This window comes from Schistocerca cancellata, chromosome 8 (genome assembly GCF_023864275.1).
Source record: "Schistocerca cancellata isolate TAMUIC-IGC-003103 chromosome 8, iqSchCanc2.1, whole genome shotgun sequence".
NCBI classification, from domain to species: domain Eukaryota; kingdom Metazoa; phylum Arthropoda; class Insecta; order Orthoptera; family Acrididae; genus Schistocerca; species Schistocerca cancellata.
Genome location: NC_064633.1, coordinates 320,493,265 through 320,521,037, shown reverse-complemented (window position 1 = coordinate 320,521,037; position 27,773 = coordinate 320,493,265). Strand labels below are relative to the sequence as shown.

The 27,773-nt window shown below is 45.2% G+C and overlaps 1 protein-coding gene across 3 annotated transcripts in view; it reads right to left on the bottom strand.

Moving 5' to 3' along the window:
• Positions 1–27,773, bottom strand: part of LOC126094912 (myogenesis-regulating glycosidase) — a 693,284-nt gene that overhangs the window by 93,921 nt on the left and 571,590 nt on the right. For all 3 annotated transcript variants that reach the window (XM_049909552.1, XM_049909551.1, XM_049909554.1), the window contains 2 exons: positions 17,321–17,454; positions 1,931–2,084 (listed from right to left, as the gene is read on the bottom strand). In XM_049909552.1, the coding sequence (XP_049765509.1) occupies positions 1,931–2,084; positions 17,321–17,454 (288 nt within the window). The remainder of the gene's footprint in view (positions 1–1,930; positions 2,085–17,320; positions 17,455–27,773) is intronic.

The following is a 27,773-nucleotide window of genomic DNA, read 5'->3' as shown; positions in this document are numbered from 1 at the left end:
ACCCGCGACCGTAGCGGTCGCTCGGCTTCAGACTGTAGCGCCTAGAACTGCACGGTCGCTCCGACCGGCGCCTCGTGTAAGGAGGAAAAATGATTGCGGTTTATCTTATCGCGACATTGCTGCTCGCGTTGGTCGAGATCCAATGACTTTAGCAGAATATGGAATCGGTGGGTTCAGGAGGGTAATACGGAACGCCGAGCTGGATCCCAATGGCCTCGTATCACTAGCACTCGAGATGACAGGCATCTTATCCGCATGGCTATAGCGGATCGTGCAGCCACGTCTCGATCCCTGAGTCAACAGATGGGGACGTTTGCAAGACAACAACCATCTGTACGAACAGTTCGACGACGTTTGAAGCAGCATGGACTATCAGCTCGGAAACCATGGCCGCGGTTACCCTTGACGCTGCATCACAGACAGGAGCGCCTGCGATGGTGTACTCAACAACGAACGTGGGTGCACGAATGGCAAAACGTCATTTTTTCGGACGAATCCAGATTCTTTTTACACTATCATGACGGTCGCATCCACGTTTGGCGACATCACGGTGAATGCACATTGGAAGCGTGTATTCGTCATCGCCACACTGGCGTATCACCCGGGGTGATGGTATGGGGTGCTATTGGTTACACGACTCGGTCACCATTCGTTCGCATTGACGGCACTTTGAACAGTGGACGTTACATTTCAGATGTGTTACGACCCGTCACTCTACCCTTCATTCGATCCCTGTGAAACCCTACATTTCAACAGAATAATGCACGACCGCATGTTGCAGGTCCTGTACGGGCCTTTCTGGATACAGAAAATGTTCGACTGCTGCCCTGGCCAGCACATTCTCCAGATATCTCACCAATTGAAAACGTCTGGCCAATGGTGGCCGAGCAACTGGCTCGTCACAATACGCCAGTCACTACTCTTGATGAACTGTGGTATCGTGTTGAAGCTGCATGGGCAACTGTACCTGTACACGCCATCCAAGCTCTATTTAACTCAATGCCCAGGCGTATCAAGGCCGTTATTACGGCAAGAGGTGGTTGTTCTGGGTACTTATTTCTCAGGATCTATGCACTCAAATTGTGATGAAAATGTAATCACATGTCAGTTTTTGTATAATATATTTGTCCAATGAATACCCGTTTATCATCTGCATTTCTTCTTGGTGTAGCAATCTTAATGGCCAGTAGTGTAATATACAGTATAGTAGAAAGTATATACAGTATAGTAGAAAGAATACATGATTAAATTTATAGATGAATTTGTGTGTACATGCTTCGAAGTTTAGTACACAGAGCTGCCACTTCTGGAAACAACAATGTCCCTAACAGAGTCGGATATCAAGTCGAAGTGAGATTGGATATTGGGCGTATGGTCACCCTTCATTAATCGTGGTGGCTGGCGAGTGGTGTGCCGTCTCTTAGCAATATCCACCCGTTTTGAAAGAGTGAGAGATCTATGGAAACTCCCGGCAAGATCAACTGGCGAACACCTTCTGTGTCGAGGTAGGTGAAGACGGCCCAGATAACATGCGGTTCTTGTTGAAAGACCTTGAAAACCGAGCACAGAGACTGGCCTTGGCATGTTCGAAATGTACAAGTCCACTGTTAAAAGTATCAGCTGTGCTAACCAGAGCTGATCGAGTTATGAAACCAATAGCACCCCATTTTAGGTGCTGGGACCATATGACTATGATGAATAGAAATTGGTAACGTCCATTCCACTCAGAGCCTCCAGACATCTACACCTCCATCGTGATGCTGTATGCAGGATCGTGGATCGTCTGAAAATACGACGTGGTGCCACTGCTGTGCCCACTGTCGCCGTTTGTCGTAGGGCTTTGATCAGCGGCTCGGAACACCATCAAGTTAAGAGTATCGCCTGGCGCCTTGACCTAGGAGTATGCAATCAGCGACAGCGACGAACTTACCGCGATCTTCTCCTTGAGCAGGCTAGCAATACTCGTGTTGCTGGTGATGGAGTTTCCCGGCGACAGCTCCGGCACATCCAAGTAGTCGATGTCGTCGACTCGGACGTCCGAGGGCGGCGCCGCAGACTTTCGTCGCACGCGTCGAACCGGCGACCTGGAAGTGAGAAACGGACAGAGCCAAATTAACAGCATATCCAGTCCCCAGATGGACAAAGATGTAACAGTAATTCGAAGGACGCAATGTTTTCGGACTGGTAGCTAGTGTATGACCTGCACGCTTTGACCCTAAAGCTTAACAACTTACCGAAACAGGTCACTTTGGACGGTAGCTGGCGTTTTCGTCAGTTGTTTCCAAAAGATTGAAAGGATACTGCACTAACCTCTCTGAGTGTGTCTCTTCGGTCCTAGACGAAAAAGTCGAAGGGCAGAGACAAACTGTTCTGTAGTCCATCTCAATAAAGATTGCATCCAATACCATTTCGTGAGGGAAAAAGAATATCGACTTTCTTGCAACAACTCTCATCGACGTACCTGATCACCTCCTTAAACACAGCCCGTGTATGAACTCTACAGACTTCTTCGTTTGGGTCAAGATACGACGGTCTCAAAAGCTCAAGCAGTACTCAACATAAAGCCGCACAACACTCTGCTATGCTGTCTCGTTTATAGACGCATGGTACTTCCCAGATTTTTCTCAAGAAATCGAATTGATTCTGTATCACTTTCAGTTCAAGCAGCTTTGTAGGGTTATCTATAGATATTTAATGATGTGTGACAGATCTCACAAGTTTTTCACCAAGGTTTTAATCGAATATTACAGTATTCTGTCCTCTCCTACGAACGCACATTAACCGTCTTTTATATGAATATTAGTTACAGTGTATCTTGTGATTTTTTCTAAACCATTCCGTATTGCGTAACGTTAATCAGCGAGTTTTAGCGGGCTGAAATTCAGCTCATCCTCTTGCCATAAGGATGGGAAACTGGTACAGTACAAAAAGACAAAAATCAGCAATGGCTAACGGCACAGGGACGCTGAATCGTCAGAAACTGCCTCATCAAGAACATGAAAGTGTAACCACATTGTATGCTGTCCTCTGAAACGAACTTTTTGCGGTAAAGTTGTCCCTCCACCTATATCTCAAAGTGGAGATTTGTGGTAGAGAGATCCACGATAGAACTGCTATTGCCCGAATATTGTTTTATAAAAGTGGAAATTCAAGAATATATGATTGAAGTAAAACTGGCGCTGCTAACAGGGAGGTGAATGTAATTTTCGTGAAGCAGGAATAAAACATGTGAATTTTCGAGCTACAGATGGGGAAACTTCTGATACACATATAGAAAGAAAGTGATGTGGGATGCTGCGAAAACAGCAGCACGTCTGAAAACTAGGAAAAACAGAAATCACCAGTATATGGTATTTTCGTCAAAACGCTATCTACAAATAAACTTATTGTCTCAACATTGGCATTGAAAGTCTTTCGCTAAAGAACATTGCTGCTTACAGACGAAAAATACATTATCGTCTTCATCAAACTTCGGAGTCATCCTTTCAGATGTCCTATAAAGAGTATAACGACTTCGCAAATATTGTGAAATCCCCATTTTAATGGAACAGTAATCCGCGAGGTAACACATGCACAGGTGTCCATTGCCAATTGAATTGGTGATAGCGGTGTTCAAGAAGGAACGCGGGTGCATGGTGCGTTCTGGGCAGAGAAAGAGAGAGAGAGAGAATACTTGGCAGTGTGGCCATTGTGTTCTCTATCTCTGTCCCACGCCAACCGCTCCAACCGTTGCCTACCCTGGTAACTGGCAATGTTGGGGAAAGCGCCACATTGAGCCATCTCTTCCGCTGCTGATTCACCATAGAAAAATTTACATTATCAGAAAAGTATCGCTGTCACTTCTCAAAGTAATACGTGTCATGTTAGCTTTATTTCGGGCGTATTGAACACACCAGTGGCTAAGTACTTTCATTGTATGTAAACTAAGTGGAAATCAACACCATGTGCTGTACTAGCACTCCGAAGCGCACTCTACAGTCTTACTCGGTCGAATGACGCTATTGGCTGGAGTGTCACGTGGTATACTGCCCTATCACTGCGCATGGCCCCACCATCCGCCTTATCACGAGCAGATCTGTTTGCACTGATGAGAACGCAGCATGTCATGAACTCCACTAGACATTTATTTATTTTTTACAGTCAAGTATATTAGTAACAATAATAGTCCATTACGACTCAGATTTACATTTATGTAAATAATTATGGCTTATCTTTAGTGTGCATTTCCTTCTCCATTAAATAGTAATGTGAATTTAGAATATTCGTTATATTACCATATTACTAGTGGAAGGAGATATCGACCTATGCAGCGTAGTCGGAACTTCACAACAAGTTGTGCATAACAACTACCCTAGCCGGCTGAGAACTACCACATACGACATGGTCAACCATTAACCGGATCAGGACCAACCATGCCATGTCAGCTGATGCACTTCGCAAGTACAATATAATTACTTCCTCAAAGTGTGACAACGGTGCCAAAAGACAGATGAACGGTCACATCAAACGACACCGCAACCCGAGGACGTGGCATATAGGGAAGACGGGGGATGCAGGTCGTCTGTAATATCCAAGCGGCTAAGACCAAATGCAGAAAGGCAGGCTTCCAGTGAAGCCAAGTAGATTTCATGGATCAACGCCAAACCCTGTCACTGGGTATCTACGAGAGGCATGGCTTTTGGGGGTCGATAGGATGCTCGCAGCAGGAGGCTCAAGGATACTCAAGGGTATGATTAACACGATTCATTTGCAATCAGGCTATCTAATACATTAAATGCTAAATCTAAACATTAGAAAAAGCTAAGAAAGCCTATGGTTGCACAATAGAAGTCTGTGCCTGAGTTCGTGGGGACAGAGCTAACAGAAACAGCAATCACTAGCAGCATCGTACGAACATTGACAGCAGCATTCCAAATGAGAGAAACAGCCTTATCACAACTTACACGAGTCTGGCGATGAGCGACCCTCAGTTGGCATCCCAACGATCTGACTGAGAACTTTGTCAGAATACGAAAGCTTGGGTTTTTAAAGGATTGTGGCGCCGCACTATCTCTCCCTTACTACAGTCGGCCCACCGATCCGTTGGCACTTTACAGGCTTTGGCCCGTCTGACGAGTGGCTCTGCACCTTCAGGGCGCCTCTGGTCAACCACATTCACATTCCTCCCCTTTCTCCTGCTCTGTAGGTAGGAACGTTTCTAGCTGGTACGTTAAAAAATTACTTGTTTGGTAGCAACAGCGTTCGGCCGAAAGCTAAACGTCGCTGTCCCTCCTATTAAGCTATCAACAACAGTGAGGGCCGTCATGGCGGCAGAGAGGGCTGCCTTCGCAGCCGCCGTGGCTGCAGAGAAGGAAGAGGCCTTGAGGCAACTGCGAGCAGTCTTCGCCCAAGGCCTCAGCGTAGTCGTACCTGCGAACACTCCCGCGACCTCGCAGAAGGACGTTCGCGTGCCTGTCCCAGCGGCTGCCCCAGCAGTACCGCAGGTGGAAGGTGCAAAGAAGACAACCACCGCCCCAGAGGCACCGGCGGCGACATTGGGACGGCCCCCGCAAGGCACCGGGAAACCAAAAGGGCAGCCTTCATCGCACGAGCGCGAGCGAACGGCCTGCATTTCTCCGACGCTGAAGCGGCGCAGCTCTCAGAACAAGCGGAGCTGCTCGAGGTTCAGGTGCAGAGGCATAACAGCAGAGGCATAACAGCAACGCATGCGTTGCCGCACTGAATTCCTTTGTTACATGGAGGAAGCCACTGCAGCAGGCCAAGGAAACTCCACACGAGCTCAGCCGCAGCACCCGGACTGACCCAGTTAACGAACACGCAGCACATAGGTAACGATGCACGATACCTCACACTAACTTTACCTCACCTTGCATGCTCTGTCGCAGCTAGCAAGCCGCTACTGCCCTTACTACCCGTCCTACTGTCGCAGAGGTTTTTTTCCCTTGGCGCTTGCCTTGGCACTTTTTCTTCCTCAGCCCTTACAACCGCTACCCTTCGATCGTTTTCGACCACTTCTATCGCCTGATGGACCATGTAAATGAGTAATCTTGCCCAGACGCATAGATAACATCACAGCCCGCATTCTGTGACTCCTGATTCAAAAACTAACATGTTGTACGGAGGTGACAGTAGAACTTTTGGTTTGGTCACCACGTAGGTGTGGGCCTGGAGGGGCCCCATCCTTTATAGTGTTTCACGTCACTTGGACCTGCCCTGAGGCCTTTCGCAAGTGCAGACCGCTGTTGTACAGCCCTAACCTTTGTAAACCCACTGACGTTGCGGTTCTTATGGGCAAGTATCAAGATTGCTACCTCTGATAAAACGTGCCTTTTTGTGACCATCTCCTACTGTGATGTCTGTAGTGGACTGACAAGACAGCCAGTCCACAGTGACGGGTAACCGAAAGGGACGCGTTTACACACGCCGGCTGGCGTTAGGTCTGAAACAGGATACGTAATGAATGCTATAAAGAAAAGTACGTAGCTGCTGGAATACTTAACTTTAATCCATCATTTGTATACAGCATTCTGCATGATACAAGTGAGACTTTCTCTAGAAAATGGTTAATGGCGCCTTCCTAGGTCGTAGCCATGGACTTAGCTGAAGGCTATTCTAACTATCTCTCGGCTAATGAGAGAAAGGCTTCGTCAGTGTAGTCGTTAGCAAAGTCGTCCGTACAACTGGGGCGAGTGCTAGTACGTCTCTCTAGACCTGCCGTGTGGTGGCGGTCGGTCTGCGATCACTGACAGTGGCGACACGCGGGTCCCACATGTACTAATGGACCGCGGCCGATTTAAAGCTACCACCTAGCAAGTGTGGTGTCTGGCGGTGACACCACAATGTCTTGCGACAGCGTCTAGGTGGTGGATGTAGTTACCAGTTAACTCTCTGAGATGAAACTTCTCCCATGGGACAGCTGCCCAGAGCGTCTGCAGTTCATAGTATCTAGCGCTACGGCTTATCTCCGGCAACTTAAATGCTACCACTTTGGCTCTCTGCATTGTCTGTGATTTCCTGTCTTGGATTGTCCAAGCGGGCTTCCAAAGGCCTTTAGCTTAACAAGGTACAAGTCAATAAATCGTTATTATATGACAGACATATGGCAAACATATAAACGAATTTCTGACGTCGATACGAAGTGTGATTCATTACATTAAAAATCCAGATGTCCAGTTGTGAATTATGTGATTGATTCTTCATTATATTAAATTGTTAATTTTGTTACATTTCTAAATTTTATGTATGTATGCTTTAGAGTCCTACATCTCTGTGGTGTCGTATTGTTAATTTACATCACATATTTTATGATATTTACCATACGATAAATAAATGAAAAAATATATAATACTGTTACTTTGTTTCTGTGATTATCTAGAAGCATCTGTAATTGCAGTTCTCCTATGACTTTATTATAATTTATAGTTCAGTGCCTTTATACTGTCACAAAGTAAGAATCATAGGTTTTGGTCATTTTCAGTGTGTATTCACTAATCTTAATTACCTTACTTGTCTGCTACTATTAGTTCTATTACAGGATGTACAACAACAATAACAACAACAACAAGAAAAAGTGCATGCAGAGTAAAGTGGCTGACAGACGCACAATCGGGTAGGCAAGCATGGGCAGAGGGGTAATGGTGGGCGTTGCGGACGGGCCGTCAATCCACTGCAGGTGAAATGCCAAACTGACGCTTAACCTCATATACTGGAAACATTAAGTGGAGTATCTCCATGCCCACACTTTCAAGTTGAACATAAAAAAAGACTTACTATCTCCCCTGCTTTGATTAATATCTAAAAGGTATTCCTCTGAAATTGCAATTTATTTTCGCCTGACTTGTTAACGACTTGAACATGCAGAGAAGCGTCATGCATGGCGAATTTCGAGTAAAACATACATTTATCTTGTTTTCATGGGGAAATTAGCCTATTTTGCTAAAATACAGTGGAATTTACACACTGTCACCTCACTAACGTACTATGCAAAAGCACCTGCGATGGAATCCCGAAACAGTGGTTAATTTAGTTTATTAAGTGAGGAACTAAGGAAAAGTAAGGTCAACAACTTATGAAAAATCACATCCTCTGTACAAAAATAAACGTGTATTGTCTTCACTTATTTTGTTCCAAAATCACAGTACTTCACGTTTTACCACATATAGATGGCGCTTAAAAATTACATTGTTTCATAGAAGAAGTTTGTAGTTAGTTGAATAACACAGAGGATAGTGAAGTTTCGCACATTAACCACATGGAGAAACGCTCTCACCTTTGCGTGCTATCATTTGCCAAAATCTCATTTCAATATTTCAAACATCTTATGAGAGATGAGAAATGTTACGGACATTTCATTCTGGCTTTATATCACTGATGCCCGTGATCACTCATGAGTGTGCTCCATAAAATAAATTTTCTCAAGACTGGTGAGAGATAGAGCCCTCCACCCAAGTCTAAAAATTTCAGTATGTTACATAAATTTCATACACAGTGACATATGTAACATGAGTAACGTAGAAATAAATATCCTCGGAGTAGTGAAGCAATTTAAATCACTTAATAAAAGCAAGTCTTCTATTCCAGCCTGTATACCAATTAGGTTCCTTTCGGAGTATGCTGATGCATTAGCTCCATACTTAACAACCATATACCGATCGCTCGACGAAAGATACGCACCCAAAGACTGGAAAGTTGCACAGGTCACACCAATATTCAAGAAAGGTTGTAGGAGTAATCCACTAAATTACAGGCCCATGTCGTTAACGTTAATTTTGGAACATATATTGTGTTTGAACATTAAGAATTACCTCGAAGAAGACGGTCTATTGAGACACTGCCAACATGGGTTTAGAAAACATAGTTCCTGTGAAACACAACTAGCTCTTTATTCACATGAAGTGTTGAGTGCTATTGACAAGGGACTTCAGATCGATTCCGTATTTCTGGATTTCCGGAAGGCTTTTGACACTGTACCACACAAGCGGCTTGTAGTGAAATTGCATGCTTATGGAATATCGTCTCAGTTATGTGACTGGATTTGTGATTTCCTGTCAGAAAGGTCACAGTTCGTAGTAATTGACGGAAAGTCATCGAGTAAAACAGAAGTGACTTCTGGCGTTCCCCAAGGTAGTGTTAAAGGCCCTTTGCTGTTCCTTATCTATATAAACGATTTGGGAGACGATCTGAGCAGCTCTCTTAGGATGTTCGCAGATGACGCTGTCGTTTATCGACTAATAAAGTCATAAGAAGATCAAAACAAACTGCAAAACGATTTAGAAAAAAATATCTAAATGGTGCGGAAAGTGGCAGTTGACCCTGAATAACGAAAAGCGTGAGGTCATCAACATGAGTGCTGAAAGGAACTCGTTAAACTTGGGTTACACGATAAATCAGTCTAATCTAAAAGCGGTAAATTCAACTAAATACCTAGGTATTACAATTACGAAAAACTTAAATTCGAAGGAATACATAGAAAATGTTGTGGGGAAGGCTACCCAAAGACAGCGTTTATTGGCAGGACACTTAGAAAATGTAACGGACCTACTAAGGAGACCGGCTACACTACGCTTGTCCATCCTCCTTTAGAATACTGCTGCGAGGTGTGGGATCCTTACCAGATAGGACTGACGGAGTACATCGAAAAAGTTCAAAGTAAGGCGGCACGTTTTGTATTATAGCGAAATATGGGAGACAGTGTCACAGAAATAATACAGGATTTCGGCTGGAAATCATAAAAAAAGGCGTTTTACGTTGCGACGGAATCTCCTCACGAAGTTCCAATCACCAAATTTCTCCTCCGAATGCGAAAACATTTTGTTGACACCGACCTACATAGGGAGAAACGATCACCACGATAAAATAAGGGAAATCAGAGCTCGTATGGAAAGATATAGGTGTTCATTCTTTCCGCGCGCTATACGAGATTGTAATAGTAGAGAATTGTGAAGGTGGTTCGATGAACCCTCTGCCAGGCACTTAAATGTGATTTGCAGAGTATCCATATAGATGTAGATGTAGATGTAGATGATGTAATAAGTATCAAATGCCAAATTATAAAAACCCCTATTTTTCATTGCAAAATTTTTCGAATTTCGTGCAGTGTCTTAGTTAAATACAAATGTCACAATTCCTAGAACTATTATCGAAGTGATGAGCACTTCATCATGAAGCCGACATATGAAGTTATAAGTAATGGAAAACTGAATTTTTTTATCAAATAGTTTTAGAAAGATTGCAGGGAGTGCACCTCGATACTGTCAGAACACTGAGTTGCCAGGCGGTCAAAAGCGGGCAAATAATGGCGACCTTCCCTGCCGAACAAACGAATGAACTCACCCATCACCTGCGACGAAAACTCGTCACTGCGCACCGGTCACTGGATACTGCACAGACTCTATTCTCTGCTACTGCTACTACAGGGTGCAGCGCGGGAACTTCCTTATTTAAAAAACATCATAAACCAGTAAGTGGGGGAGATATTAAATTACTTTTCTTTTTACAACGAATTAAGGATGGGTCCGCCTTTTTCCAAACATGTTTCACCATGACTGTGGCATTCTCACTGGATTTTTTATTATTTTCCTCCACTGTGTGTGTCCTGTGGCTACCAACCAAAATCAGCCTCAGCTCTAGCTTAGTACGTCGTGCCATCATTGTGTATTTTGCTAGTCCTGAGCTGTGACGAGTTCGTTTGTGTATCAAACGCGTTTTTTTTTTGTGTGTAGTTGAGCTAACAGTTTTTTCCTGTCCGTTTATAAATATTGCGTCCTGTTATGTTGCTGTGACTTGGACACGCGTTTCACTGCACGAATTTACGTCTCTCAGAACACGCGACCGCCTGTACCGCCTACGACGCTTCCGGCATCGATGGAGGGAGTGTCAAAGTACTCCCACCTCCACACTCATCGAGAGAACTACGGGCTATATTCGTGTAAACATATGATACAGATAGAGTCCTGCATCTATATATCTACTTTTACAAACTGCAGTTTATCTGCTACTGCATTGATCACGTAATCATTAAACTGAAATTCCGTAGATGGTTCTGCCCACCTGTGAGTGACATCAGATGCTTTGCTTCTCTGCCCGTTTTACGCCAATTCTGCTGCATCATTGGTTATAATGAGTTGTACCAGCATGCCAAGATAAGGTGCTACCTTATTATCTACCTTAACCGAAGTGGTTGCCTCATGCCTATCGCCTGACGCCCAGCTTCTGGTTCCATGATGCCTGACACACGATGCACGACGGCTGACACCTGATTCCAGATGTGTGACAGCTAATGTCTGACACATGACGACCAACGTCCAACTCCTGACAGCCCTGTGAGAAACTAACAGATGGGTATACACAGAAGTGCAACTGAACTAGGAGTTTACAATCAGACTATAAGTGCAAGCAAATTTAGAAGGAAGATAATGTGATCAGAAGTATTGCCATCTTTCATCTTTACAGTGAAAAAGGAGGTTTCTGTGGTAGTGGAATGTATTAATACGTCTTCCTACAATGTGCTAAACATTACTCAGCTATTAGGGAGGGAGAAAAGACCAACTTACGAACGCTCTGGTTTGTTGTCATTACTGGAGAACATGGACAACCTTGTTACTCAAAATGGTTCGAATGGCTCTGAGCACTATGGGACTTAACATATGAGGTCATCAGTCACCTAGAACTACTTAAACCTTAACTAACCTATGGACTGTTTGTACTGTTGTCGGGTCTCCAGCCGGATGCAGTCGTTTTCAAACCACGATATATCGACAGCGTTCCTTGCCGTCATCTTCAGGTGATACCTGCAGAATGAGCGTCTCCGCTGAATCTCTTCCCCTTTATACTCTGATCGCTCCCCACCCCTTCCCCATCGTCCTGCCGCACGCGGCGCTGCGTGGGGTGGTGTTGGGGAGGGGCGGGCCGCTGGCTGCTGGATGCGAACTGTGGACCATCAGATGTCCTGTGGCCTCCATCGAGCGCGGAAGTCGCTTTGGGTCAGCGCTGTGCTTTTAGTTCGCTGAGTGCTGGCTCCCAGGCTTTGCTGAGGTTGAACCTGGCGTCTCTGTTGATCAGCCCATCAGCTACACGTATTTCAATCGCCTCCTTCAGAACACAGTTCCAAAAAGACGAGGCGTACCGAAAAACTTCCGTTTTCGAGTACTCCATAGTATCTCTAGTATCCATGTAATGTTCCGCAACCGCAGATTTTGTAGGCTGCTTCAGTTCAGTGTGCCTTCTGTGTTCCTGGCATCTTTCTTCGATTGTCCGTACAGTTTGCCCGATGTATGCATTACCGTATTTACACGGAATACGGTAAACACCCGGTTTGCGGAGCCCCAGGTCATCTTTTACTGTACCTAGCAGGGCACGCGTTTTCGGAGTTGGGCGGGAAGACACATTTGAAGTTACACCGAGCCAGAATTCTGCCGATTTTGTTGGATACTTTGCCGGCGTAAGGCAGATACGCCATTGTCTTCTCGTCCTCTTCGTTCTCTCTCTCTCTCTCTCTCTCTCTCTCTCTGCTGGGCTTGTGCATTCTGCCTGAAACCACGTCGAATTTTACTCTCGTTATATCCGTTCTTCTTGAAAATGTCCTTAAGGTGGTTAAGTTCTCTTGCAGGCTTTCCTCATCCGATATTGCGCGGACCCTGTGTACCAGTGTTCGCAGTACACCCTCACGCTGTGAAGGATGATGGCAGCTGGTAGCGTGGAGATACAGATCAGTGTGGGTTTCTTTCATGTATACACTGTGTCCCAAGGTGCCATCCACTTTGTGCTTGACTAGGACGTCCAGAAACGGGAGTTCACCATTCTCTTCCACCTCCATGTTGAATTTTATGTTAGGATGCAGAGAATTCAGACGTTGGAGAAACTCTTGAAGTTTTTCTCTTCCATGTGGCCATATCACAAATGTGTCATTAACATATCTGTAAAATCTCATAGGCTTCAGTGCTACATTTTCCAGTGCTTTCTCTTCGAAGTCCTCCATAAATAAGTTTACTACCACCGGTGACAGGTGGTAGAACCGATCAGAGTATAAAGGGGAGGAGATTCAGCGGAGATGCTCATTCTGCAGGTATCACCTGAACATGACGGCAAGGAACGCTGTCCAAATATCGTGGTTTGAAAACGACTGCACCCTGCTTGCGACCCGAGAACAGTAAAAAAAGTTAATTCGGCGGGATAGCCTAAGATCACATAACCTAAGGACATCACACACATCCATGCCCGAGGCAGGATTCGAACCTGCGACCGTAGCAGTCTCGCGGTTCCGGACTGAAGCACCTAGAACTGCTCGGCCACCTCGCTGGCCACAACCTTGTTACTGATACTGATAGTATGAATTACACCAACCATGGCACGCTTCTTAGCAGGAGGAAAGTGTGCTTATACTCCTTACGGAACCGTTTTGCAATAACATTAAGGTTGTTAAAACATGTGATCAAGTGGACTGCCAGGAGCAACTAGAGAAGGGGCAGTCTGTAGTGTTAAAGAGGGAGATGTGTGGATTAGTCAACTTATCTTTTTTTTTAAGTTATCAGTCTTCTGACTGGCATGATGCGGCCCGCCACGAATTCCTCTCCTGTCCCAAGCTCTTCATCTTATCTGTTATCTACGTCGCAGTTTCTCTAAGTCTATCAATGCGAGATGTGATGTCAAGGTAAAGATACCATTTCTGTTACAGAGGAATGACAGTTTCACATCAAGAGAAATACTGGAAAAAATCGGTAAGAAGCACTTCAAACCATCTTAGGGAAATATATACGTTCTGTAGCTATACCACGTAAAGTGGAATTAGCCGACGTTAAAATGCCAACAATACTGGAGCAGCTTAATGTCGACGACGATTACCATTTGGATTTGGACATAACGCAAGATTTTGCTGGGATTTTTTAACAGAGTATACATATGCGACTACCTAACATGAGACTACAACTTCTGCATCGAAGGAGACTGCCACGTAAACAGTAATGTGCTTGTGGACAACGATAAGACAGTTGGAATAGACTGCAAGCGGTACAACTTTTGCTGCTAATTGGGAGACCCGTCTCCTGCAACAGCAAGTCCTAACAGGAGGATACCAAGTCGTCGGTTCTTGATACCAAGAAGAGCAATTGCAGACCTGACCTGTCCCTCAGGTTGCAGCAGCAGTCGCAGAGGGCGTGGTATTGCTGTGCTGAGTCGTCGTCACTTCTCCAATTCCACTGCAGCAGCACATGACGCAGCAGTGTGCATTATGATTCCAGTTCACGTCAGTTGCAGTTCGATAATAGTCATGTAACCGTACTCATTATTTATATAAGTGCAGGAGGTAGACCTGCACAGAATAGAAATACGTCAAATTGCTTTACAGAACCAATACCTCAATACAGTTCAGCAAAATTAATACCAGGACCAGTGTGGTCTAGATTAGCAACATCTGATGAGTGGTCTCGTCTTACTAAGCAGCGACCAGATGAGGTAAGTGAAGCGGGGTACGTTTGCACCGATAATGGCGATGAAGCAGTATGTTTTATTTTATTGTGGTGGTGGTTTGAAGCATTGGCTTGAAAAAGTTGATCCATGAACACCACACGCTCTTTGGTTCTGCAAATGTATGTTTCTGGTTCATGTAAAGAGCACTGACTTTGTGCATACTATCTGTCGAACAAAAAATGCAATAATTACAGTAAATGAAGTGTTAAATATTAAACTTTAGGGAGATGTCCCGAACAAACATATGCCATCTGAAGAACACGGCCGTGCGGGATTAGCCGAGCGGTCTAAGGCGCTTCTGTCATTGACTGTGCGGCTGGTCCCGGCGGAGGTTCAAGTCCTCCCTCGGGCATGGCTGTGTGTGGTTGTCCTTGGGATAATTTAGGTTAAGTAGTGTGTAAGCTTAGGGACTGATGACCTTAGCAGTTAAGTCCCGTAGGATTTCACACACATTTGAACATTTTTGAGCTACCCTGTCTCACTCCCTTCCCAACCACTGCTTTCCTTTCATGTCCCTCGACTCATAACTGCCATCTGCGGCCTGCAATCAAATCAAAGCGACGTGGATTGCTGTCAGCAGGTGTCCTTATGCAACATGCCAATGCAAGGCCCCACACTGCCCGTACAACAGCTGCAACAATCACAGACCTACATTTTGATTGTCAAGGGACACCATTTTCAAACAACACAAGATGTCCAAAAAGCTATGACGAGGGTCTTGGAGGATATTACAGAAGATGAGCTCCATAAATACACTCCTGGAAATTGAAATAAGAACACCGTGAATTCATTGTCCCAGGAAGGGGAAACTTTATTGACACATTCCTGGGGTCAGATACATCACATGATCACACTGACAGAACCACAGGCACATAGACACAGGCAACAGAGCATGCACAATGTCGGCACTAGTACAGTGTATATCCACCTTTCGCAGCAATGCAGGCTGCTATTCTCCCATGGAGACGATCGTAGAGATGCTGGATGTAGTCCTGTGGAACGGCTTGCCATGCCATTTCCACCTGGCGCCTCAGTTGGACCAGCGTTCGTGCTGGACGTGCAGACCGCGTGAGACGACGCTTCATCCAGCCCCAAACATGCTCAATGGGGGACAGATCCGGAGATCTTGCTGGCCATGGTAGTTGACTTACACCTTCTAGAGCACGTTGGGTGGCACGGGATACATGCGGACGTGCACTGTCCTGTTGGAACAGCAAGTTCCCTTGCCGGTCTAGGAATGGTAGAACGATGGGTTCGATGACGGTTTGGATGTACCGTGCACTATTCAGTGTCCCCTCGACGATCACCAGTGGTGTACGGCCAGTGTAGGAGATCGCTCCCCACACCATGATGCCGGGTGTTGGCCCTGTGTGCCTCGGTCGTATGCAGTCCTGATTGTGGCGCTCACCTGCACGGCGCCAAACACGCATACGACCATCATTGGCACCAAGGCAGAAGCGACTCTCATCGCTGAAGACGACCGTCTCCATTCGTCCCTCCATTCACGCCTGTCGCGACACCACTGGAGGCGGGCTGCACGATGTTGGGGCGTGAGCGGAAGACGGCCTAACGGTGTGCGGGACCGTAGCCCAGCTTCATGGAGACGGTTGCGAATGGTCCTCGCCGATACCCCAGGAGCAACAGTGTCCCTAATTTGCTGGGAAGTGGCGGTGCGGTCCCCTACGGCACTGCGTAGGATCCTACGGTCTTGGTGTGCATCCGTGCGTCGCTGCGGTCCGGTCCCAGGTCGACGGGCACTTGCACCTTCCGCCGACCACTGGCGACAACATCGATGTACTGTGGAGACCTCACGCCCCACGTGTTGAGCAATTCGGCGGTACGTCCACCCGGCCTCCAGCATGCCCACTATACGCCCTCGCTCAAAGTCCGTCAACTGCACATACGGTTCACGTCCACGCTGTCGCGGCATGCTACCAGTGTTAAAGACTGCGATGGAGCTCCGTATGCCACGGCAAACTGGCTGACACTGACGGCGGCGGTGCACAAATGCTGCGCAGCTAGCGCCATTCGACGGCCAACACCGCGGTTCCTGGTGTGTCCGCTGTGCCGTGCGTGTGATCATTGCTTGTACAGCCCTCTCGCAGTGTCCGGAGCAAGTATGGTGGGTCTGACACACCGGTGTCAATGTGTTCTTTTTTCCATTTCCAGGAGTGTATTACCATCAATGGCAGAAACGCTGGAAGAAGTGTGTGCAATCAGAAGGGAACTATTTTGAAGGAGACAACACTAAACTTGACTAAAGCGGTAAGCAACATTTTTTTCACATCAGTCTCATAACTTTATTGTCGCACCTCGTAGAGCACAAACACACCCTCACCAGATCTACGCAATGCTGCCCAGCCAACAGCAGTAGTTCCAGCGACTGAGGTCTACTGACTCTCCTGGACATCGTCAACTTCAGCTGATGGGTAATGACTCTTCAGTTTTAATAAGCATAAATTACTTAATTTTAGGTCACTGATTTTTTAATGTAACTAGCAATTGTCCTATCTCTCATAGTGCTGTTCTCAAGGTGGTCTAAGACTAGGCCGAAACCGGTCATTTTAAATAAAATAACCAACGCGATCTCGACTGTTTTTTCATTAATTTTGTGTTGCGTCAACAGTTTCCCCACCTCCTTTGCTGGTAAAACAAGAGCGATGAAAACATTTATCACCAGATTCGTACTACTGCTACTTTTCTCTCTCTCTCTCTCTCTCTCTCTTCCCTCCCCTTCAGAATCCCTAGATAGCAAGTGGCACTTGTGCAGCCTAGATTCATCACTTGTTGTGGCAGCGAGGGAACAACAGTCGTGCCGCCGGCACCAGCCTGCGCCAGGCCTGGCTGCGGTACCTACTTGGCGGAGTCGGTGTCGGTGTCTGAGTCCTCGGTGCCGGTACCCGTGGCTGTGCCGCCATTGCCGGGCGTCAGGTCGCCGTCCGTGAAGGAGCTGTCGCTCAGGTCGCCGTCATGCGACGTGGTGGGTGTCAGCTGCAACATACCACGACACGGCGTCAAACCAATTGCAGGACAGTATCACTAGCGAAACACAGGCAAACACGACAGTACGAGGTGCATTCAAGTTCTAAGGCCTCCGATTTTTTTTTCTAATTAACTACTCACCCGAAATCGATGAAACTGGCGTTACTTCTCGACGTAATCGCCCTGCAGACCTACACATTTTTCACAACGCTGAGGTCATGATTCCATGGCAGCGGCGAAGGCTTCTTTAGGAGTCTGTTTTGACCACTGGAAAATCGCTGAGGCAATAGCAGCACGGCTGTGGGGCCTCGGAGAGTGTCTTTCATTGTTGGAAAAAGCCAAAAGTCACTAGGAGCCAAGTCAGGTGAGTAGGGAGCATGAGGAATCACTTCATAAAGGCACATTTGCATGCCGAGCGTGAGTTTCCTCGGAAACGCGAAATATTAATTAAATAAATAATCAGTGACAAATAAATAAAGCCTATGGCACACAACTGCAGCGCTGTGTCGCTGATAAAACAAAAGCACAATTACGTTACTCTTATGTTTGATTAAAGAAAGGGAGAGCTCTGGTAGAAGTGGTGCGAGAAGCACGTATTTTATTCTATTGTCTGGCACACCGCCATATTTCATGTTATAGAAGAATACTGCGAGTTGCAACCAGACTAGGCACTCGATTCTGTAAAGAATTTATATTTATAAAAGTAAGTAGGATTATGAACTGTAGGCTTATTCATTGAATATATCTGATTTAACTAACTGTGTAACTTTTTTATGTTTAGTAGACAATCACCTCTGTACGACGTATTGGCATGGCTGGCAAATTATTGAAATATTGAGATTTAGATTATGAGTTCGCACCTACCGCAGCAGTCTTTGGAAACGATTTATTTACGAAGTCCGATTATTTCAGTTTTATTTCACGGTCAACTACGAGTAACATTGCCTTTACGAGAAAGCCATTGTCAAGCGTCTGATACCGAATAATTAAACGTCCACGTTCCAGATAACCAATATTTATTACAATTACAATCACAATCACCATCATACAGATAGAAAAATTAATATTTAAATAAATATTTTTTATTTTATTTATTTTATAACTTCAAAGTTGTTATCACGAAGAAACTGTTGCGTAACGTTAGCTCGATGTGCGGGTGCGTTGTCTTGGTGAAACAGCACACGTGCAGCCCTTCCCAGACTTTTTTTTTTTTTGTTGCAGTGCAGGAAGGAATTTGTTCTTCGAAACATTTTCGTAGGATGCACCTGTTACCGTAGTGCCCTTTGGAACGCAATGGGTAAGGATTACGCCCTCGCTGTCCCAGAACATGGACACCATCATTTTTTCAGCACTGGCAGTTACCCGAAATTTTTTTGGTGGCGGTGAATCTGTGTGCTTCCATTGAGCTGACTGGCGCTTTGTTTCTGGATTGAAAAATGGCATCCACGTCTCATCCATTGTCACAACCGACGAAAAGAAAGTCCCATTCATGCTGTCGTTGCGCGTCAACATTGCTTGGCAACATGCCACACGGGCAGCCGTGTGGTCGTCCGTCAGCATTCGTGGCACCCACCTGGATGACACTTTTCGCATTTTCAGGTCGTCATGCAGGATTGTGTGCACAGAACCCACAGAAATGCCAACTCTGGAGGCGATCTGTTCAACAGTCATTCGGCGATCCCCCAAAACAATTCTCTCCACTTTCTCGATCATGTCGTCAGACCGGCTTGTGCGAGCCCGAGGTTGATTCGGTTTGTTGTCACACGATGTTCTGCCTTCATTAAACTGTCGCACCCATGAACGCACTTTCGACACATCCATAACTCCATCACCACAAAAAAACGAATGATTGCACGCTGTTCAAGTAAGGAAAAGTCGCCATTTGAAGTATTTAAAACAGTTCTCATTCTCGCCGCTGGCGGTAAAATTCCATCTGCCGTACGGTGCTGCCATCTCTGGGACGTATTGACAATGAACGTGGCCTCATTTTAAAACAATGCACATGTTTCTATCTCTTTCCAGTCCGGAGAAAAAAATCGGAGGCCTTAGAACTTGAATGCACCTCGTACAACCATTGCTTTCAGTATAGAATTTTCCTCAGGCAGCAGTTGGTCAGTGGTACGCAGGAGATAGACGGTAAGTAACTTATTTTTGATGGTACTTTTTTGGGATTCTAGCCCATCTACATCCATACTGAAGAGGCAAAGAAACTCGTACATCTGCCTAATATAGTGTAGGGTCTCTGCAAGCATGCAGAAGTGCCGCAACACGACGTGGCAAGGACTCGATTAATGTCTGAAGTAGTGCTAGAGGGAACTGACACCATGAATCCTGCATGGCTCTCTATAAATCCTTAAGAGTACGAGGGGGTGGAGATCTCTTCTAAACAGCACGTTGCAACACATCCCAGATATGCTCAATAATGTTCATCTCCGGGGAGTTTGGTGGCCAGCGGAAGTGTTTAAACTCAGAAGGGTGTTCCTGGAGCCACTCTTTAGCAATTCTGGAGGTGTGGGGTGTCGGATTGTCCTGCTGGAATTGACAAAGTCCGTCGGAATGCACAGTGGACATGTATGGACACGATGATTATGTACGTGTCACCTGTCAGAGTCGTCTGTAGACGTATCAAGGGTCTTACATGACTCAAACTGCACACGCCCCACATCATTACAGAGCCTCCACAGCTTGAACAGTCCCCTGCTGACATGCAGGGTCCTTGGCTTCATGAGGTTGTCTCCATGCACTTCTGTCACGTCTTCCTCATTGGTCGTTGGTTCCCTGCTTGTAGGATCTTTTTCCGACCGCAGTGATGACGGAGATTTGATGTTTTACTGGATTCCTGATGTTCACGGTACATTCGTGAAAAGGTCGTACGGGAAAATAGCCACTTCATCGCTACCTCGCAGACTCTGTGTCCCATCGTTCCTGCGCTGACTATAACACCACGTTCAAACTCACTTAAATCTTGAAAACCTGCCATTGTAGCAGCAGCAACCCATCTAACAACTGCACAAGACACTTTTTGTCTTATATAGGCTTTGCCGAGGGCAGCGTCGTATTCTGCCTGTCTACGTATCTCAATATCTGAATACTCATGCCTATACCAGTTTCTTCGGCGCTTCAGTGTATGTCATTACCCTGAAATTTACGCTTACATGCGTGGCATAGAGTTTTTCGTACCAACTCCGGACAATTTCTCTTCCCTTCCAGTCTCTAAGAGCGAGTGGGAGAAATGAGCACTTAAACAATCTTTTCGTAGGATCTATGATTTATTTTACTATGGTAATTATTAGCCCTATGAAGGTTGGCAATAATAAAATCATTCACATTCAGAGCAGAAAAACGCTGACTGAAATTTCGTGAAAGGATCTCGCTGCAACGCAAAACACCTTTGTTTTAAAAAATGCCACCCCAACTCGAGTATCATGTCCCTAGCACATTCTCCCAAATTTCGTGATAATACAAGACGAGTTGTCCTACTTCGAACTTATTCGATGTCCTCCATCAGTCCAATCTGGTAAGGATCTCAAAGCGCACTATACTCTAGCAGAGGACGGACAACCGTAGTGTAGGCAGCATCTTTAGTAGACCTGTTGCGTCTTGTAAGTTTCTGCCAATAAAACGTACTCTTTGGTTTGCCTTCCCCACAAAGTTATGTATGTGATCGTTCTAATTGAAGTTGTTCGTAATTATAATTCCTAGGTATTAAATTGAAACGACAGCCTTTAAATTTCTGTGCTTTATCGTGTATCCTAAATTAAGCGGATTTATTTTCCTACTCATAGGGTTGGCGTCATAGTTTTCATTATTAAGAGACTACAGCCACTTTTGGCACTATACAAATATCGCTTCTACGGCATTTTGCAATTGGTTTTGATCTTCAGATGACTTTACTTGTCGGTAAATGACAACATTATCTGCAAACAATCTAAGAGGGCTGCTCATATTGGCTTCTAAACCGTTTACATGGATTACGAACAGCAGAGGGCGTGTAACACTTCCTTGGGGAACGCCGGATATCACTACTGTTTTACTCGACGATTTCCCGTCTATTACTAAGTACTATGACCTTTCTGACAGGAAATCACGAATCTACTCTTACCGCTGGAGCGATACTCCATCGTCACACAGTTTGATTGTAAGTCTACTGTGAGGAACGGCGTCAAAAGCCTTCCGAAAACCTAGAAATAGGAAATCAGTTTGAGATCCCCTTTCGATAGCACTCATTACTTCACTAGTTGTGTTTCATAAGAACGATATTTTCTAATCCGTGCTGACTTTGTGTCAATAGACCATATCTTCGAAGTAATTGGTAATGTTCGAATACAGTATACGTTCCAGAACCCTACTGCAAATCGACATCAGTGACACGGGTGTGTAATTCAGGGGATTACTCCTATTTCCTTTTTAGAGTACTGCTGTGAACTGTGCAACTCGCCATTCTTTTGGTACGGATATTTCAACGAGCGAATCGGCGTGTATGATTGCTAAGTATGGGACTACGATATCGGATCGCCATTCTCTGAAAGAAACCTAACTGGTATGATAGCTGGACAAGAAGACTTACCCTGATTAAGTGCTTCAACCTGGTTCGCTACATCGAGAATATCTACTTCTAAGTTACTGATGCTGGCAGTTGTTCTTGATTCGAATCCTGCAATATTGACTTCATCTACTTTGGTGAAGTAATGTCGGAAAACCACTTGGCTGTTCAGTTTTGCACCGACTAAACTAATCTTCACGTGTGACGAGTAGTGGTCTCAAGTGCGATCGCTGCCTAAATTCACTAATGCTGTACTGCTATGATCACTGATGTATGGCGTGTGTTGTTTTCGTAAAAGAGCAGTAATTTGTGTGGTAGTCTTTGTTGTTTCGATTCTGTTTCCGTTCCGAACGATCCTGTGCAAAAGCTAAATGGGGCAATTACTTCGTTCAAGTATTAATTATATCCTTTCTATCAAAACTTAACTGTAAACTGTGTTACGTATGTACCGACCCGGTTACGATCCTAGCAATGCATTTCTGGATTCGTTAGTATCTACTGTGATACCCACACCACAGGGATTTGAAACCATGGCGCGTATTCTACAGGTATTCGGTTTCTCTTACACCTGTACCGCACTTTCCCAGCGTAAGATGCAGGAAGTCCGTCACGTACCGTTGTGTCGTCAGTGTTCTCCAACCACTACTCGGTATGTTTGAAAATTTCGATGTATCGACAGTTTTCCAAAACATATCGTTATATACCGGCTACATAATTCTCCCCGATATATCGATATCAAAATGGCAATATCGAGTGCTGATATTTTTATTTTTTTTCAGATTTTTCGGTAAATACTTGAAGTTGTTCTTTTGAAATTGTAGTAGAACATATTTTCATTGTGTGATGGAATCTTACTAGCTTTCATCACATCCAGTCCTCTTTGACTGTGTGAAGCAATTATAGGTGGCAAAAAAAGTTCGATTGCACTGGTGGGGAGGGGGGGGGGTGGCGATATGAATGTAATAACAAGATTTCCGACGTAAAGAAGTACCACAACAGTTACCAGTTGCGTTAAAAACCAATTTTTAACGCAACTAGTGTGCTATTTCTTCACATGGGCATTCTTCGAAAAACATTACTGCAAATAATGAACAAAAATCTAAACGACAGGATTGGTCTTTGCAGTGGAAGGAGACGTGCGCGAGGAAATGCTGACGTAACCGGCGCTCAGCGCTACCTTCAGAAACTGAAAAAGTTGAGCTTCACCACGCAATTATGGCACTGCAACTGCTAAGTCACTGGCGCTCGCAAAAATGAAAAACCTGGGAAGTCAACAGGAAGTGTTCTGGACAAATCTGATCTGTGACGAAACCGAACGACGGACCCATCGGGGACACCTTTCATTGTGTCACATGCATGCAGTTACCAATGTTGGTAAAGCGGTTATCGCCAAGCGGGGCCGACCGGAGTGGCCGAGCGGTTCTAGGCGCTACAATCTGGAACCGCGCGACCGCTACGGTCGCAGGTTCGAATCCTGCCTTGGGCATGGATGTGTGTGATGTCCTTAGGTTAGTTAGATTTAAGTAGTTCTAAGTTCTAGGGGGCTGATGACCTCAGCAGTTAAGTCCCATAGCGCTCAGAGCCATTTGAACCAAGCCAAGCGGTAACGTGTATCGTTTTCCTCTCAATTCTTGCTCTATGGGGGATAGGCAGGCTGCTAGCTTGTCGATGGACAGACTATCTAATAATAAATGAATACCTAAATATACAGCTTTACAACCGGCAGTATGATTACAATGTGCAGCTGATATTTTTCTGCCGTCGAAGTGGCCGTGTGGTTCTAGGCGCTGGAGTCTGGAACCGCGAGACCGCTACGGTCGCAGGTTCGAATCCTGCCTCGGGCATGGATGTGTGTGCTGTCCTTAGGTTAGTTAGGTTTAACTAGTTCTAAGTTCTAGGGGACTAATGACCTCAGAAGTTGAGTCCCATAGTGCTCAGAGCCATTTGAACCATTTTGATATTTTTCTAGGCCGGTACGTCGATATTTTTTGCGTCAGCATATCGATGTGGTGAAATTTTTTCGATGTATCGAGAGAAGACGTCGATATTTATTTCAAGTTAACGATATATCGGATTCCCGATATTTTTAAAATTATCAACGGTCCTAATCACCACTAGCCGTCAACTCAAGTCATTCCTGACGGCTTCTCACACACAGTAACACCGCTTTGCCTCTCCAAAACATTCGAGGTTACCGCCAGACTTGCAATGATGGTCATCGGACGTAGTGTAGAAGCGAAATTCGTCGTTGAAGACAATGCGAAGCCACTCACCAACAGTCCACGACTCCCCGTCACGGTACCAATCTAAACACTGACGTTTATGTTGTGGTGTCCACGACAATCTACGCATACGACGGAGATTCTCTAGTCCAGTTGCTGCCAGGCTCCGAGCAAGGGTGCGCCATGACACAAAGTGTTGAAGACATTTCATTACTTGTTCTCGGATGGCAGGCGCAGGTGTGGAAGGGTTACGATGTGCTTGGTGCACAGTTTAGCGATCCTTCCTTCTGATCAGATGTCGTCACCAGATACTTGACGACAAGCGTGCTTGCCTTAACGTTGCCACGCGGTCCAACATCGTGTCACTGCCACACCTGAATGCCGCACGAAACTGAATACTGCACGATTCGAATAGCCCGCCAAACAGAGGCTCTCAATAGGCCCCTTTCAAACTCTGCCAGGTACCGATAACGGTATCTCAGGCGAGTGCGTGACATCTCCGTGTCCTTCACAATAATCGCTCAACATCCGACACTGTTCACGCTCCTTACATACCCTACCAGGCCTTGTATCAACACTAAACATAAAAAACGCTAATACACACTGGTGGCCGTCCTACTTAGATAGAACTGCAACTGTCATCATTTACATACGAAACAACATTACCCTCCGACCCCGTCTTCTGGGTGCTTCATTTTATTGACATGAAGGTTAGTTACGGCATTGCGAGAAGGCATCATAATTAGAATACTATTTAATATTCCGAAGAAAACCAGACATCGTGTGGGTCACTTTTAAGTTTACTCGGTTCCGTCTTTTGTTACATGTATCTTCAGATCCATATTTAATTACTGTACACCGTACTACGTGATGCATGCATTGAGATATAGAATCAACAAACGATTCGACGACCCGGATACTGATTACTCAATGGACAAGCTCTTGCGGCAAGATGGTACTGCAATAAGAAACTACGAACAAGAAACAGATTGATACTTGATAAAAGAGCTGAACCTTGAAAAGTACAATTTTGTCATAGATTTCTTATACGGTCCTCATCGTCGTGTTAGCTGCACGCTTTGGAAATGCAGAATTAATCTGCCCAAGCACTAATATTTGAATCGGGAGTTCCGCATTTTTGGAGTTCAGGAGAAAAACATTCGTGGCCGTCGATCTGCTTCGAAGACGTGTACGCGGCGGTACATTCGCTGCTCTGTAGACAACCGCATACATTTTTCCATCAAGCAGTTGACTGTCTTGTTTCACAGTGGGAAAAATGAATTAAGAATTATTGTGATTACCTTTGAAATAATAAACAGTTTACTCAAATTTTTCCATCTGTCTCGTTTACATTTGACTACCCCATATAGTGGCTCGTGTGACATCGTTATTGCCACAAAACGCCCATTACATAGATGAATCAAGAGGCAGAGCAGTTTGATGGAACGTTTACATCAACCACTGTTGCGACTTATCTTACGGAAAATTGAAACACGGTTTTGCCTTCAAGCTTTCTACACTACTGGCCATTAAAATTGCTACACCACGAAGATGACGTGCTACAGACGGAAATTTAACCGAAAGGAAGAAGATCCTGTGATAGGCAAATGATTAGCTTTTCAGAGCATTCACACAAGGTTGGCACCGGTGGCGACACCTACAACGTGCTGACATGAGGAAAATTTCCAACCGATTTCTCATACACAAACAGCAGTTGACTGGCGTTGCCTGGTGAAACGTTGTTGTGATGCCTCGTGTAACGAGGAGAAACGCATACCATCATGTTTCCGACTTTGATAAAGGTCGGATTGTAGCCTGTCGCGATTGCGGTTTATCGTATCGCGACATTGCTGCTCGCATGGTCGAGATCCAATGACTGTTAGCAGAATATGGAATCGGTGGGTTCAGGAGGGTAATAAGGAACGCCGTGCTAGATCCCAATGGCCTCGTATCACTAGCAGTCGAGATGACAGGCATCTTATCCGCATGGCTGTAACGGATCGTGCAGCCACGTCTCGATCCCTGAGTCAACAGATGGGGATGTTTGCAAGACAACAACCATCTGCACGAACAGTTCGACGACGCTTGCAGCAGCACGGACTATCAACTCGTTTACCCTTGACGCTGCATCACAGACAGGAGTGCCTGCGATGGTGTACTCAACGACGAACGTGGGTGCACGAACGGCAAAACGTCATTTTTTCGGATGAATCCAGGTTCTGTTTACAGCATCATGATGGTCGCATCCATGTTTGGCGACATCGCGGTGAACGCACATTGGAAGCGTGTATTCGTCATCGCCATACTGGCGTATCACCTGGCGTGATGGTATGGGGTGCCATTGGTTACACGTCTCGGTCACCTCTTGTTCACATTGACGGCACTTTGAACAGTGGACGTTACATTTCAGATGTGTTACGACCCGTGGCTCTACCCTTCATTCCATCCCTGCGAAACCCTACATTTCAGCAGGATACTGCACGACCGCATGTTGCAGGTCCTGTACGGGCCTTTCTGGATACAGAAAATGTTCGACTGCTGCCTTGGCCAGCACATTCTCCAGATCTCTCACCAATTGAAAACGTCTGGCCAGTTCTAGTACAACATATTTGTCCAATGAATACCCGTTTGTCATCTGCATTTCTTCTTGTTGTAGTAATTTTAATGGCCAATAGTGTATATACTTAGTGAAAAGATCGGTTTGCAGAGGCAGGCAACAAGAAAGTGAACAAGGGGAGGATGGAAATTCTGTGCAAGTATTGTCTGATATGGCATGTGGCGAGTGGTTTTATTCGTTGTTAATTAAGGTACTGAAGGGAGACGAAAATTTTAATTGTGATTAGGGACTGGAACTCGATAGTAGGAAAATGAAGAGAAAGAAAAAAATTAGGTGAATGTGGACTGAGCGAAAGGAATGAAGAGGAAGCCGCCTGTTAGGATTTTGCACAAAGCATAATTTAATTATCGATAACGCTTGGTTTAAGGATCATGAAAGGAGGTATACTTGGAAGAGAGCTTGAGACACAGAAATGTTTCAGATTGATTGTATAATGATAAGACAGAGATTTCGAAACCAGATTTTAAATTGTAAGACATTTCCATGAGCCAATGTGGATTCTGATCACAATTTATTGGTTATGAACTCTAGATTAAAACTGAAGAAATTTCAAAAAGGTAGGAAATTAGGGAGACGGGACCTGGGTAAGTTGAAAGAACGAAATATTGTTGAGGGTTTCAGAGGGAGCGTTAGGCAACAATTGATTAGAACAGCAGAAAGCAATACACTAGAAGCAGGCTGGGTAACTTTGAGAGAGTGAAGGCAGCTGAGAAGGATGGGTACCTTTGAGAGACGAAATAGTGAAGGCATCTGAGGATCAAACAGGTACAAAGACAACGCCAAGCAGAAATCCTTGGATGTCAGATGAGATATTGAAGTTAATTGATGGAAGGAAAAAATATGAAAGTGTAGCAAATGAAACAAGTGAAAGGGAATACAACCGTAAAAACGTGAGAATGGCTGAAAGCGAAAAATGGCTAAAAAGGAAAGGGTAGTGGGCAAATGC